The sequence below is a fragment of the Agelaius tricolor genome, unplaced genomic scaffold (assembly GCF_023055355.1).
Source record: "Agelaius tricolor isolate 1412-34295 unplaced genomic scaffold, bAgeTri1.0.p SCAF_13, whole genome shotgun sequence".
In the NCBI taxonomy this organism is placed as follows: domain Eukaryota; kingdom Metazoa; phylum Chordata; class Aves; order Passeriformes; family Icteridae; genus Agelaius; species Agelaius tricolor.
The window spans coordinates 4,913,165-4,926,744 of NW_027269273.1; the positions used below are offsets into that span (position 1 = coordinate 4,913,165).

Genomic DNA, 13,580 nt, shown 5'->3' on the forward strand with positions numbered 1-13,580 from the left:
CTAAATTATATCAAAAATGGGAGGACTGGTTTTACAGCAAGTGGCTCAAAATGGTCACATGAGGGTCATAAATAAATGGCTGCGGTAAAACGGCTCCCAGGGAATTCCCTTTTGAGCACTCAAGGAGTAACTCCAGAGAGAAAAACCCCGTGGGGAGGCCAAGCCCAGCTTGGACGTGCCACAGCCCCTGCAGGGTGACATCTGCCTGTGTGATGTCCCCAGCCAGGGCAGGTCCCCACGGAGCTGTGCTCTTCCTGCCCGGTGGTGCCAGGAGCTGCTCCCCACAGCCCCGGCAGGGAAGGGCAGGAGCACAGGACACATTCAGGACGTCGGGAGAGAAGGCAGCAGCTCCCAGGGCTCAGGAGAGCCTGGGCCAACGTGGGTTGGTCCCCCAAACCGGAGCTGGCATTGTCCCCGCTCCTGCTTTCCTTGGGAAGCCCCGGCTGGCGGCTCCCCCTGGGACAACCCTGAGGCTGCCGAGTCCATTAAGGCACAACTCGAGGATCTGTAAACACTGGTGCCCGCCCCGGGCAGGGCCCGAGGCTCCAGCCGGCAATTCAAGTAAGGGTGGCAGCGAGACCATGGCTCCCCAGCGGTGCCACCCGCCAGCGGTGCCACCCACCAGTGGTGCCACCCGCCCGGCGATGCCGCTCCTCGCAGCATCCTTGGTCACCTCCTGCCTGCGGGCGGCTTCAGGGCCACCTTGGGCGGGGGACACCGCTGAAAGGGGCTCGGTGGGAGGCTCGCTGCCGGCGGCCCCTCGCCCTGGCTCGGCGCTTTGCTCTTCAGCGCTGGCAGAGGTTTGCTCGGCGGCTTCGGCTTCGCCTGGCGGGAGGAGAGACCCGACTGCCTAACCCGGGCACCCAGCAGGGACCCGGAGGGGCAGGGCCGGAGGAAGGGCCCCCCAAGCCACCAGGCTGGGCCACCCCCGCACAGAGGGGCTGGGGCCATGGGGAGGGCAGGGCAGGGGAGGGGAGGGGAGGGGAGGGGAGGGGAGGTTACCTGCGGGGGCCATGCCGGAGGGCACCGAGGCGGCCCCGGTGGCCGCGGGGCCAGCACGGGGCTGTGAGGCCGGGCCGCCCGCGGGGCCGCCGTGCTGCTGAGCAGGCTGGGCTGGCCGATGTCCCCGCGGGACAGCTGGCGGCGACCCGGCCGCGCCCGGCCGCCCTCCTGGAACAGCGGGTTGGCGAGGCCGGAGGGAGTCCCGCTGGAGCTCCTGTGGGACACGGGCACCGTGTGGGGCTGCTCGGGGCACATCCGGAGCTCAGCCCCGCGCAGCCGGGATGGGAATTACCCTTTGTGCGAGCGCCGCGCCGCCCTGGCTCTCAGGAGCACCGCGCCGCCGGCCAGCCCGACCCCGGCCAGGGCCAGCACGGCCAGCCCGGCCGCCAGCATCGCGCTGCCGCTCCCTGCGGGGACCAAACCGGGCGCTCGGGGACGGAGCAGCACCTGGCAGCGGTGCCAGCCCCGTCCCCAGGCCCCCTCCTCGGCACCCTACCTGCGGCGATCCCCGAAATCTCCTGCTCGCAGTAGGGCGCTGCCCAGCCCGGGTCGCAGTGACATTCGCGCCGGTGGTTGCACACCTGGAGGAGGGGACGGAGCGGGTCAGGGCGGTGGCCGTGCCGCGGGGCCCGCAGCCGCTCCGGGAGCGGCCATCCCGGCGCCTACCCCGTGGTTGTTGCACTTGGCCGAGCAGTTCTTGTCGCCGTAGACCAGCAGGTTCTGGCAGCGCCCGGCGTAGCAGACCTGGGGGCAGTAAGGGGAGGCTCTGAGGCTGTCCCGGGGCCGGTGCTCACCCTGCCCCGGCCCGGCACGGCCCCGGCACGGCTCTCACCATCTCCTCGCCGCACTTGGCGCCGGTGGGCACCAGCCGCAGCTCGGCCGCCTCGCCGGCGTCGCTGCCCGCGATCACCGCCTTGCACTTGAAGCGGCCGAAGTAGTAGCCGAAGGAGTAGTAGCCGGTGCCCAGGATGGGCTGGGTGTTGTCGCTCAGGCACAGCAGCGTGCCGCACTTGACATCCCTGCGGGACACAGCCGTGAGCGCCGGCCCGGCCGGGCTGGGGCTCCCCCCGCGCCCCCGTCCTTACTTGGGGCTGCAGGGCTGCTTGCCGTACTCGGTCAGGCAGTGCAGGTGAACGTGCTGCTCGCTGTTGTGCTTGAAGCAGACGTCGGGAGCCACCTGCGCCTCTGCGGGACACACGGGAAGGGTCACACGGAGCCCGCTTTGGGATCGGCAGTGTAGGAGGGGACGGCAGCCGGGCGAGGCGCTGGCCCGGGGGGCTGCAGGCGCATCCCGCAGCTGGTGGGGCAGGAGGATGGGCAGGGAAGGGGCCCTACCTGCGCCCCAGAGCGCCCGGCACTGCTCGCCGTGCGAAGGGCAGGCCCCGTTGTAGCAGTAGCCGCTGCCGTGCTGGCAGGAGATGCCGTTCTCCTGGAACACATCCTCGGGGCACTCGGCGCTCAGGCCGCTGCAGTGCTCGGCGAGGTCGCAGTCGTTCTTGCTGGCCCGGCAGAGCGTTCCTGCAGCCTTCACCTGCACGGAGAGCAGGGGTGTCAGCACTGCCTGGGTGCTCTCACTCCTCCAGGGCTCGGACCGGCTCTTGCCCTGCTTAGGAGCCTGCCGAGCTGCTCCCCTCGGGCGGCAGTACCTTGCAGTCCTGGCAGCATTCCCCTCGGGCACACTCGGCTCCCTCTCTCAGCTGACACGTGGTGGCATTGCAGCAGCGGTCCGAGCACTCCTGCGAGACAGGGATGGAATTAAACCCTCCTGCAAGCCCCTGAAGGACCCTTTCCTTCCTTTCCAAGGGGACCAGGCTGCCATGTCGCCAGGTGGCCGTAGCAGTGTAGCTGCCACGGGCTGAACCACGGGCCAAAACCACAACAACATCCCAGGCGGGCACATTCCTGCTGCCTCTTTATCCCCATTACCAACACCAAACCAAAGGACCAGAAAGAACTTTTTCAAAAGATGGACCTTGAGCTGGTTCCCTTTGCACGTCTCCAGGAAGGAGAAAAAGTGAGGATTTCTGTGCTCCCTGGATGAGGGCAACATTCCTCAGGTGCCAGCACAGGGCTGTGACCAGGGATTCATCCCAGAGGCAGTGCCTGTCTGTCTGTCTGTGTGTCTTAATTCCACCCCCTGTTGGCGTGCTGGTAGAGATGAGGAAGAGCTGAGCACCACTCTTGAAAGCATGTCCCGATATCCCCTCCTGGAGGGGGACACCTTTGGAGGACACGGGGGGATGTCCATCTTTCCTAGGCTAAAATCACAGCCAGCTACACGATGGAGGGGCACACACGAACATCCTCTGCCCGTTATTTTTTGTCAGGAGCATCAGGAGCTGGGCAGCTCCCAGGCCCCTGCTGGCCCCCTCGGGACAGCGTCCCCACCTGGGGCGTGCCGCAGTCGCACTGCTCTCCCCGCTCCACGAACTGGTTCCCGCACACCGGGCCCCCGTAGAGCTCGTCGGCCCGCGGGGCGTTCAGCAGGCAGCTGGTGCGGGGGTCCCCCAGGAACTGCCACATGTCCTGCTCGCTGCAGCGGCTGAAGAGCTTGGGGTACACCAGCCTGCAGGGGCACAGAACCGGACACCATCAGCAGAGAGCCCCGGGGGAACCGGGAGGGACACCCACCCGCTCAGAGGCATCTGCAGCGTGGGAATCGGAAACATAGGAATCCACAGACACTGGAGGGTTTGATCTGCAGCCTTGGGAGAAGCTTGGATTGATGTAAAAATACAATACACAGATATTAAGCAGAAAAACTATAAACTTGTGTTTCTACAGTTGTAAGTAATAATTTGCCTTAAGTGAGAAACTGCATTGATAAGATGGTGAAGGGTTTATAATGTAGAAGACTGCATTGTTAAGATGGTGAAGGGTTTATAATGTAGAAAACTATATTGATAAGATGGTGAAGGGTTTATAATGTAGAGGTGTGGTTGTATGGGGTGAGCTGAGAGTTTAGAAGTTATAATAGAAGCAGATGTGTAGAAGTGTGGCAGAAGCCCATTGGGCAAAAGTATCCACAGTGAAGCAAAGGTGATAGGTTAGAAAAGCAAAATGAACCTTGTGGCACCTATCCATTGGTTTAGAAAGCTCTATATTGCCTTGTAACAAAGAACTTGTGACTACTTTGAGCTATGGCAGACTGCTGGCTCCTCTAAAATCTCACAGCCTCTGAGACTGATGTTTATCTGAGCAATAAATCATTCTTAGCCCCCCCAAAAATTCCCATTCCTTCATTAAAAAGCAGTGACAATGATATGCAGTGAGGTGGGGTGGGGTGGAATGTCCACCCAGCCCCGACCATCTCACCGGTTCCACCCCCTCAGGGCACCCTGTCACTGGGTGCTTTTGCTGCCCAGGGCTGTCCCCCGCCTCCTTCACTCACCCCACGCTCCCTGCCATGACGCAGCCCCCGTCAGCTTTGGGGACAGGGCAGCGGCAGCCGGCGACGTCCTCGTCGTGGGACATGCCCAGGTTGTGCCCCATCTCGTGAGCCATGGTGGAGGCAGCTCCGATGGGGTTCGTGCTGTGGTCCTGTGGGACAAGGGGCTCAGCCTGGGTTAAAAGCCCTTCAGGTTTCTCCTTGTGTCTCCTCACACTGCCATGCTCAGGGAAGGGACAAGCTGGACGCGGTCCTGTGGCCCCTCGAGACGCCCAGGTTGGTCTCTCAGGGCTGTCAGTGAGTTTAGACAAAGTGGCTGCTCCAAAAATGATGCTTTGTGGTGGGTCTGGGAGGGCACAGGTCCCACAGCCTCCTTGGGAGGGATGAGGAGCACAGCCAGTCCCAGCCACCTGATAGCCTCCTAAAATCCCAGCTCCTGTGTCCGTGGAGCTTCTCTGGGAGGCTTCCCAGGTGCACCAAAGGTAGCACAGGTACCCAGCTGGGTGTCCACAGCCCCAGCACCGCTCTGGGGGTCAGTCACTTAGGGGACAGAGAGGCCAGGGACCAAACCCAGCTGTGAGGCTGCAGAGGGGGACAGCTGGGGACCAGTGGAGGAGGGGGTGGCCCTGAAGGACACAGTGCAGGGAGGGCAGGGCACAGCACCCACCTGGTTGACGCCGCCCGAGTCCCTGGTGCACATCACCAGCTTCTTGGCCAGCCCCACGGTGTTGCCATGGAAATCAACACCCCTGTGGGATGGAGATGCCACCATGGCCACGTGCCCTGGGCGGTGGCAGGGCTGGCAGGGTGGCAGGGTGGCGGCTGCCCCGTGTCCTTACGTGATCAGCTGGGCGTTGTCGTGGGGCTTCTTCCTCAGCAGCTCCGACTCCCGCCAGTGCAGGAAGTTGTCCAGTGTCACCTCGGGGTTGGGGCTGACTGTGATTTTGTCCCTGTGGTTCCACACCTCCAGGCCAATCAGGGCCACCCGCAGGCGAAGGGGCTGGTACAGCTGGGGTGGGACACAGCCCAGAGCGAGCCTGGATTTGGGCTGCAGCAGCAGCAGCAGCAGCAGCAGCAGCAGCAGGGAGGTCCCACCTGCCCCAGGGAGCTGCAGCCCAGCCCAGGACACTCCTAACTGGGCAGTGTCAGCTCTGTCACCTCAATAAATGACACAAGCTGGGGTGACCACGGACACAGGATTGCCCCCCAAACCTCTGGGCTCTCTCTTGGCTGGTGAAGGCTGGAATGTGGCTCCCACACTGCTAACCAACAACTGGGGCTGGAGCAAAGCCACCAGGAAACCCTGCATGGCCCAATGCCTCCCTCCCTTTGTAAGCAGCCACTCCAGCCTGAGAGTGGCGACGGGATGGACTCCCAGAGGTTACAGAACAAAATTTCCCTTGTGGGCAGAGCTGAGCACTCATGTCCATGCTACACATGTGGTTGGCCGAGGGATGTGGTCACCCTGTGGGCCTGAGGGTGGCTCCAGCTCCACCACCCCACCCGTGCCAGGCTCTGTGCCACCTCCTCTGTGCCCACACTGGAGCTGGGAGGGGGGATCCAGAGCCCTGGGCTCACCTTGTCCACGTGGTTCACGATTTCCTTCATGCGGTTCTGCACCGTGCGCAGGTCCTTGTGCTTCCTGAACTGTGGGAAGGACACAGAGATGTTCCCAGGGTGAGCTCCCCACTGCAGGCTGTGCCAGCAAACCCCCAGCACCATTCTCCCCACTTTACCTCCTGGTTGTCTGCCACCAGCACCAGCTCCACGTACCGGGGACCTTTTTGTACCGGACCTGATTTCTGAAAGGGAAGAGGAAAGGGGGGCTCAGCTTGCAGCTTGCCAAAGCACCAGCTGACCACATCCCATGGGGTGTGCCGGATCCTGGAGGACCTCCCAAGGTCAGCAGGTCTCCTAGCTCAGCTCTGGGATGTTGTTTTGCTGGGTTTCAGACTTCTTCCAGCTGGCATGCTGGGAAACCCAAGCCTGCTGCTGGGATGCTGTAGCTCCACATTTCTCTTCACAGAGAAAAGCAAGGCACAATTCTTCCCAAGAATATTTCTGGGATCCACGTTCTCTGAACCTCAGAGAAAGGAAAAACAATTCTTATCATTTGCTGTGGCTGTGTTTGTGCAGAAGTAGAATGCAATATGGAGATGGTTTACCCAAAGTGATGGGGTTTTGTTTCCTTGGCCTGTCAGGCGTGTGTGTGTGTTGGGACTGTGGGGTGACAGTCATGAGATTCTGTGCATTGTGTGCAGAGTGGAGTGCTTGGCAGGTTCAGTTTTTAGAGGTATAGAATGATTTAGTATAATAAAATAATTAATTAGCCTTCTGATAAGATGGAGTCGGATGCATCACTCTCTCTCCCCTCGTCGGGCTTGCCTGCAAATGCTGTGGGATGCCCCACCAGGCTCTGCAGCATCACAGAGCCCCCGGGGTGGGAGGATGCTCCTGCTCACGGCACAGGACCCACCACAAACCCTGCCTTGGGGCACTGAGCACCCTGGTGGGACAGGGGCATGGCCGAGATGCACGGAACCCCCTCCTCCTTCCCAGGACCGGCTCAGGAAGGAGCAGCGGTGCCATCCCATCCCTACCCAGCGGTAGAGCTTCATGGCCGCGGGGATTTTGGGCTCGCGGTCGTACTGCAGGCTGGCCCCGGGCTCCCGGCAGGTGCCGCGTTTGCCCCGCAGGTGAGCGGCTCGGTACACGGCGTGCCGGCCGGCCACGGCCCCCTCCAGCGGCTCCAGCAGGAACGTGGTCTCATTCACCCGGAAAAACCCGCTGGGGACAGACACACAGACAGACAGACAGACAGAGAGAGGGCAGGCGTCAGCCTTGGGGCACAGGCAGGACACGGACAGACCTGCAGAAGTGCCTGCGGTAGGTGCCCCATCCCTGGGATTGTTCGGGTCTAGTGGAAGGTGTCCCTGCCCACGGCATGGGGTGCGACTTAATGAGCTTTGAGGGCCTTCCATCCCAAACCATTCTGGGACTCTACATAAGTGCAGCTGCCAAAGTGGCTGCTGGGCTGGGAGGGGACGAGCAGCGCAGCACGGGGAGTACCCAGGACTCCGGGCAGCAGGAATGTCCTGGGCTTCAGCAGCTGATCCTTTAGGGATGGACCCAGCCAGGGCGCTGCCGCCCGGAGCTCCGGTGGTGTCAGGGCTCCACTCTCACCCCAGGGCCGTGAGTCAGCCCCAAAGCGCCGGCAGCCTTTCCTGCCGAGGGCAGCACCTCCAGCAGGAACAGGGATGTCATTGTCCCTTCCGCAGGGAAAGCTGAGCTCAGGCTGCATCAGCACGGCCGCGGCTCTGTCACCAGCTCAGTGGTTCTTTGTCACCGGGTCACCGGGGCTCTGTCACTCTGGGTCACCTGGGCTCTGTCACTCTGGTCACTGGGCTCTGTCACTCTGGGTCACCTGGGCTCTGTCACTCTGGTCACTGGGCTCTGCCACACCAGCTCACCAGAGGTCTGTCACTCTGCTCACCGGGGCTCTGTCCCACCGTGTCACCGTGCCATGTGCCGAGGCTGGCAGCTGTCCCCAGCCAGGAGCAGGGCTCCAGCTCACCTGAGCCCGCCGCAGGTGCTGATGCTCGCTGCCGAGTCGGGCTGTCCCCGCACGTGGCCCTGGTAGAAGCAGTGATCCTGCAGAGACAGGGCACAGCTGTGGGGCTGCCCTGGCACGGTGGGGCCCCCCGGGGATGGGGGAGCTGCTCCCCCAGCCAGCTGTACCTGCGTGTCCGGCTGCTCCGTGATCTCGGAGCCATTGGCTGAGTAGTGAGTCTCGGTGTAGTGCTGCCCCAGCAGGGCCCTGCGGGTGGGGAGGGGGCGTCAGCAGTGACCCCGCTTTGGGGGGAGCACGTGGGGGCTGTGACACCCCCGGTGGGCTTGGCAAGCAGGGGATAAAGGGCTCTGGGCTGAGGGTCAGGTCAGCAGTGCAGTGACACCAGGCCTGGGAGAAGGGATGCTCAGGGCAGGGGTGGGCTGCAAACCCCCCTGAGGCCACCCCACCGTGCCCACCTGCACTCACCTGTTCCTCTCCAGCCACAGGAGGTGCTCCCTGCCTTCTGCACGGATGCCATAGAGGACGTGGCTTGGGTAGGTGCTCTGCATGAAGGAGAGGTGCCATCAGAGACTCAGCAGGAGCCAGAGCTGCGCCAGAGGGGCCCTGCTCTGCCCAGGAAGGGGACAGGGGCTGTGTGTGCCCTGCTGAGGGAGCCTGGCCTCTCAGCCTGGAGGCAGGCAGCAAAGACACAGGAAATCAGAAGAGAAGGAAGAGAGCCTGTGGGCAATAAGGCAAATCCCCAGCACATCCTGAGATGAAGAACAGGTCACCCACAAGGAGACGGAGTCAGCAGTCTGGTTTCCCGTGTCTGACACACGGCTGCAGATGGCCCTGCCAGGGACTGAGGTTTCCTACTCATCAGTCACAGAGCTCCTTTTTTGGGGTCTGAGTTCAGCACTTACTCACCAGCTGAACCACAGAGATCCCCATGGCTCTTATCAGCAGAGACTTCCTCCTGCCAGCCTCATCTGACACGCCACATCACGTTAAGGAATGGCTTCCCTCAGCTCCCCTCGGCCTCTCAGAGCACATTTTAGCAGCACTGTGTCCCCAGTCCCAGTGGGAGGGAGCCAGGGTGGCTGTGGCTCAGCCAGCTGAGCCCTGAACCCTCAGCATGGAGATGTTCCTACAGGAAAAGTGTTTCCCTCTGGGCTGTCCTGAGATCTCCACCTGCAGAGGCCCCATCCCACTGGAATCACTGGGAAAGGGTCACGGTCCTGTGCCAGGCTGTGCCCTTGCCACGAGGGATCTGAGACCTCTCCTGGTGGCACATCCACCTTTCCCAAGGGCACATCCACCTCTCCTGAGGGCACATCCACCTTTCCCAAGGGCACACCCACCTCTCCCAAGGGCACATCCACCTCTCCCAAGGGCACATCCACCTCTCCTGAGGGCACATCCACCTTTCCCAAGGGCACATCCACCTCTCCCAAGGGCACATCCACCTCTCCTGAGAGCACATCCACCTCTCCTGAGGGCACACCCACCTCTCCCAAGGGCACATCCTCAGCCCTTGCCAATCCAGGTGTGGAGAGAGCCCAGCCAAAGGCAAAGCAAACCTCTCCCATGGGGCCAGCATTCCTCAGGGATGAGGTGTGTTGCCTCTCCCCGGGGAGGGTGACAGCGCTGGCTGTCATGCCATGGCTCAGCATTCCCGAGGGGATGATCTGCACCGGGAAGGAGCCAGGCTGAGTGGAGAGCCCTGCTGACTCAGTGCCAGCAGCAGGGCCAGGTGAGAGGCTTTGCCTGGCACTCAGCTGCGCCCACTCTCCGTGGTTTGCAGCTCCAGGCCAGCGCCCTCGTGGGTCCCTGGAAAATTCCTCTCTTATGAACAGCGTCTGTCCCGACCCCTGTCCGCCAACAAAGCCATCCTTTGTTATTGTTGGCAACCCCAAGGCCAGAAGAGATCTCAAGGAATGGCAGGAAAGCTCTTGGAAGGGGGTGCTGGGTCAGGGAGCGTCTCTGGGAGACGACCGCAGGGCAAGTTTAAAATAAGAAGTTCTGCAAAAGCTGCTCTGAATCAGCTCCTGCCTCATCAGCATGGGCTGTGCAAGGGCTCCAGATGGGAAGGCTTTGGGAGCAGCCCTGAGAGCCCCGTGGCCGTGCTGAGCCAGCTCAGCAAAGCCACAACACAGGGACAGGAGGGAATTTCTTCCAGCTGCTCCCAGTAAGAGACCCAGAGAGCTGGGGATGGGGATGGGGATGGGGATGGGGATGGGGATGGGGATGGGGATGGGGATGGGGATGGGGATGGGATGGGGATGGGATGGGGATGGGGATGGGATGTCCCATCCCACCCAAGCTGAGGTGGGAAGAGCCAACAGGCCTTGCACACTTTTCCAGAGCCCTCTCCATGAGGAACCCGGCTGTGCCACTCTCCCTGCTGGGCTGGTGGGAAGGACCAGGAGACCCCAGGGCTCCACCCTGCATGCAGGGAAGAACTTTTTGCTTTTTAAGCAAAGCCAGGGGGTAGCTGGTCTGCTTCAGCCCTCACCTGCTGGACTAATCCCACGTGTCCCAACCACTCCAGCCCCTGAACCAGCTCCTGGTTACAGGAGGAGCCAGCATGGAGCACACCCACCTCTGTCTCACAGGGGCTTGGTGGTGGCCAAACCTTGCTGAGAGCTCCTTCCCCACCCAGATGACCAGGAGAGCAAGAGGCAGACAGCCTCTCTTCAAAGGTGGTCAAACCTTGCTGAGAGCTTCTTCCCCACCAAAGAGCAAACCTAACCTCTCTCCAAGAGCCAGCAAAAAAGGGCTTGGAAAGCAGGAGAGTCCCTGCCCTGAACAAGGCAGGTTTGGGATGTCCAAGAACCACCCAAACCAAGACAAATCCGGGTGCCACCCATCAGACAGCCCCTGTGGCAGTCCCCAGGCACTGAGCTCATGGCAGATGTCTTCTCCAGAGGGATCCCTCAGGGTGGGTGAGCTCCCCTTGCCGGGGGGATCGGCGCCGGCGCACGCCCGGCACAGATGGCGTCTCTAAATAGCCCAGGGAATGTTTATCTCGTGGACAAGTTTAGGTTTCTGGAGCAGGGAAAACAGATGCTTTGGGGAGTGTTTTTGAAGCTAGCTTATCAGGAAGGGTTTGAATCACAGAGGAGCGTGCTGTATGGCACTGGGGGATACGTGTCCCCGGTCCCTCTGTGCCTCCGGGTGCTAAAATCGGCGCTTTTTGGGGCCAGAAAAGGAATTTAAAACAAAAAAATGGCTGAATTTCACTGTAAGGCAATGAGGAAAGTGACTTTGAGGTCAAGCACTCCAAACTCCTGACTCAGACCCCATTCCTTCCCCCAAATTGCCAGGTTTCCCAAGAAAAACAGCACTGGTTTGCTTTCATGTGGATTTCTGCAACTTTCTGATTCTTATTTCTCCGTCCCAAAGGACAAAAAAAAGCCCCAACTTCAGCAAACACAGCAAGAAAAGTGCTTACAGCTCCACGAGGCTCTGCAAACCCCTCCTTAAGGAAAGACCAGATGTCACAAGATCACGGCAAGGCTGCAAGAGGTGGCACCGCTGGGTCACGTCTCCAGAAAAAGCACTGGAGAAAGCAGCCCCTCTCTGCAGAGTGCACCCCGCTGCCTGCAGGCCCTAATTAGACCCCAAACAGCCCAGAAAAGCTGATCTGATCAGCTGCTCCAGCATCTCCAAGGCAAGGAAACGCGGCTCGTCATTCTTTGGGTGCGGGGCTGAGCGGGTCTGGCCGAAAGGTCGGTGCAGGGGTCCCGCTCTGAGCCTGGTGGTGGGACAAGGTCCCTGCTGGTTGCATCCCCCCGGGCAGATGCCCCGGGAGCAGCGAGGGCGGCTGTGACTCACCGGAGGCGCGGAGAGGTCTCTCTTGCCCCGGGGCACCGGCAGCTCCCGCGGCAGCACCGTCTCGTACCGCTCCACGTGGGGCAGCTCCTCCAGCCCGGCCCTGGAGCCTGGAAAAGCCCAAGGGCTTTGAGACAGAAGCCCGGGAACCACCGGGGCACGGGATATCCCCAGCTGGAAGGGTCACACACGGATCACTGAGCCAGCTCCTGACCCCCCAGCAATCCCACCCCGGGCATCCCTGGAGCGGTGTCCGAGCGCTCCTGGAGCTCTGGCAGCCTCGGGGCTGTGCCCGTTCCCTGGGGGAAGAACCTTTCCCTGAAATCCACCCTAAACCCTCCCTCCCCGTCCGACACGCCGCTCCCTCGGGGCTGAAGCCAGGGCACAACGAGAGCAGCCAGCGTGAAGGTGCAGGGACGAGCCCCGAGAGCAAATCCCGAAATATCGGCTGGGAACGCAACTCCCCGGCGCCCACACAGCGCTCAGCATCACCTGAGAGCGAGCAAGTCCCTTTGGGGCTGGAAACCCAGAGGGATTTGGGTTTCCAGATCCCTGGTGCGGCCATCCAGAGAGGTTTTCCAGCTCCCCATGGTGATGGCACCGCGTGTGACTCGGCGTCTGGCGGCTGTGGGGGCTGCCGGGGAGAGCGGCTGGTGCCTGGGTGGCTCAGCCCCCTCCCAGCCTTCCCTGGATGCCGGAGCGGAGAATTCCTGCCGTAAACGCTTTGCTTTTCCCGGGAGCCCCGCACGCCGCGGTCGGACGGGGCTGGATGCTCGCTCCGGGGGTGCCCGGAGCCAGATGAGTCCGGGCCACCTCACCGGCTGAGCGACGGGGGACCCCCGGCCGGCCGCCGATTGTCACCCTCCTGTCGCCTTGCCCAGGTGCCCGCACGGCCCGGGAGGCACCGGGAGCATCCCCGTGGGAGCCAGCCCGGCCCCTGGCGTCCCTTCTCCATCATCCGGAGCAGCCCGGGAGGGAAAGCATCCCCGTGCCTGCATCCCGGTGCCTCCATCGCCCCCCAAAGTGCCCGCCCGCCCTCCCGGGAGCCCCGGCTCACCGCGGGCCGGCAGCGGCAGCAGCAGCAGCGGCAGCAGCGGCAGCAGCAGCGGCGGGGCCATGCTCGGAGGTCCCGCCGTGCCCCCGCTCGCCGCGCCGCCGGCAGCCCCCGCCCGCCGTGACTCACCCACGGCCGGGACGGGACGGGGCGGGGCGGGCGGGACGGGCCGCCCACGGCAGGGAACGGCGGGGACACCGGGAGATGGGGGCACCGGGAGATGGGGGCACCGGGAACCGGGGCAGGCACCGGGAGATGCGGGCACGGGAGATGGGGGCACGGGAGATGGGGGCACGGGGAACCGGAGAGGGCACCGGGAGATGGGGACATGGGAGATGGGGCACCGGGAGCTGGGGTCACGGGGAACCAGGGCAGGCACCGGGAGCTGTGGAGGGGGCTCCGGGGACATCGCGGGAGGATCCGTGGGGAGCTGGCGAGAGGCCACGGCACCAGGGGCAGGCAGCGGCGGATCGAGGAGCATCCGCGGGCCCCGGGGGATGTCCGTAGGGAAATGGGGGGGGCCCACGGGGAATTTGAGGGAGGGTGGTGTGGGCACCACGGGGCACTGGGGACTGTCCCCGGGCAATCACGAGGGTTCATGGGGAATCGAGAAGGGTGCACAGGGACACCTGGAGGGGCCGTGGGACACTGGGGAGGGAGCACAGGAGAGGGTCCACGGGCCATTGGAGCGTGTCCATGGGCCACTGGGGAATCGGGGGGTGGTCTGTGGGGCACTGGGCACTGTGCAAGGG

The 13,580-nt window shown here is 62.8% G+C and overlaps 1 protein-coding gene across 2 annotated transcripts; it reads right to left on the bottom strand.

Moving 5' to 3' along the window:
- Positions 1-514: 514 nt before the first annotated feature.
- On the bottom strand, positions 515-13,042 carry ADAM8 (ADAM metallopeptidase domain 8). 2 transcript variants are annotated; one of them, XM_071438525.1, is made up of 21 exons: positions 12,832-13,042; positions 11,778-11,884; positions 8,427-8,503; positions 8,129-8,207; positions 7,965-8,041; positions 6,991-7,177; positions 6,127-6,192; positions 5,969-6,037; positions 5,230-5,399; positions 5,058-5,139; positions 4,394-4,542; positions 3,391-3,568; positions 2,649-2,738; positions 2,338-2,533; positions 2,088-2,187; positions 1,835-2,021; positions 1,669-1,746; positions 1,499-1,583; positions 1,295-1,409; positions 1,003-1,216; positions 515-825 (listed from the first exon to the last, which is right to left on the bottom strand). In XM_071438525.1, the coding sequence occupies exons 1-21, from the start codon at positions 12,890-12,892 to the stop codon at positions 670-672; spliced, it is 2,523 nt and encodes an 840-aa protein (XP_071294626.1). In that variant the 5' UTR covers positions 12,893-13,042; the 3' UTR covers positions 515-669. The 2 variants fall into 2 exon arrangements, with proteins under 2 accessions (XP_071294626.1, XP_071294625.1); XM_071438524.1 differs by lacking the exon at positions 12,832-13,042 and adding an exon at positions 12,267-12,387.
- Positions 13,043-13,580: the final 538 nt, after the last annotated feature.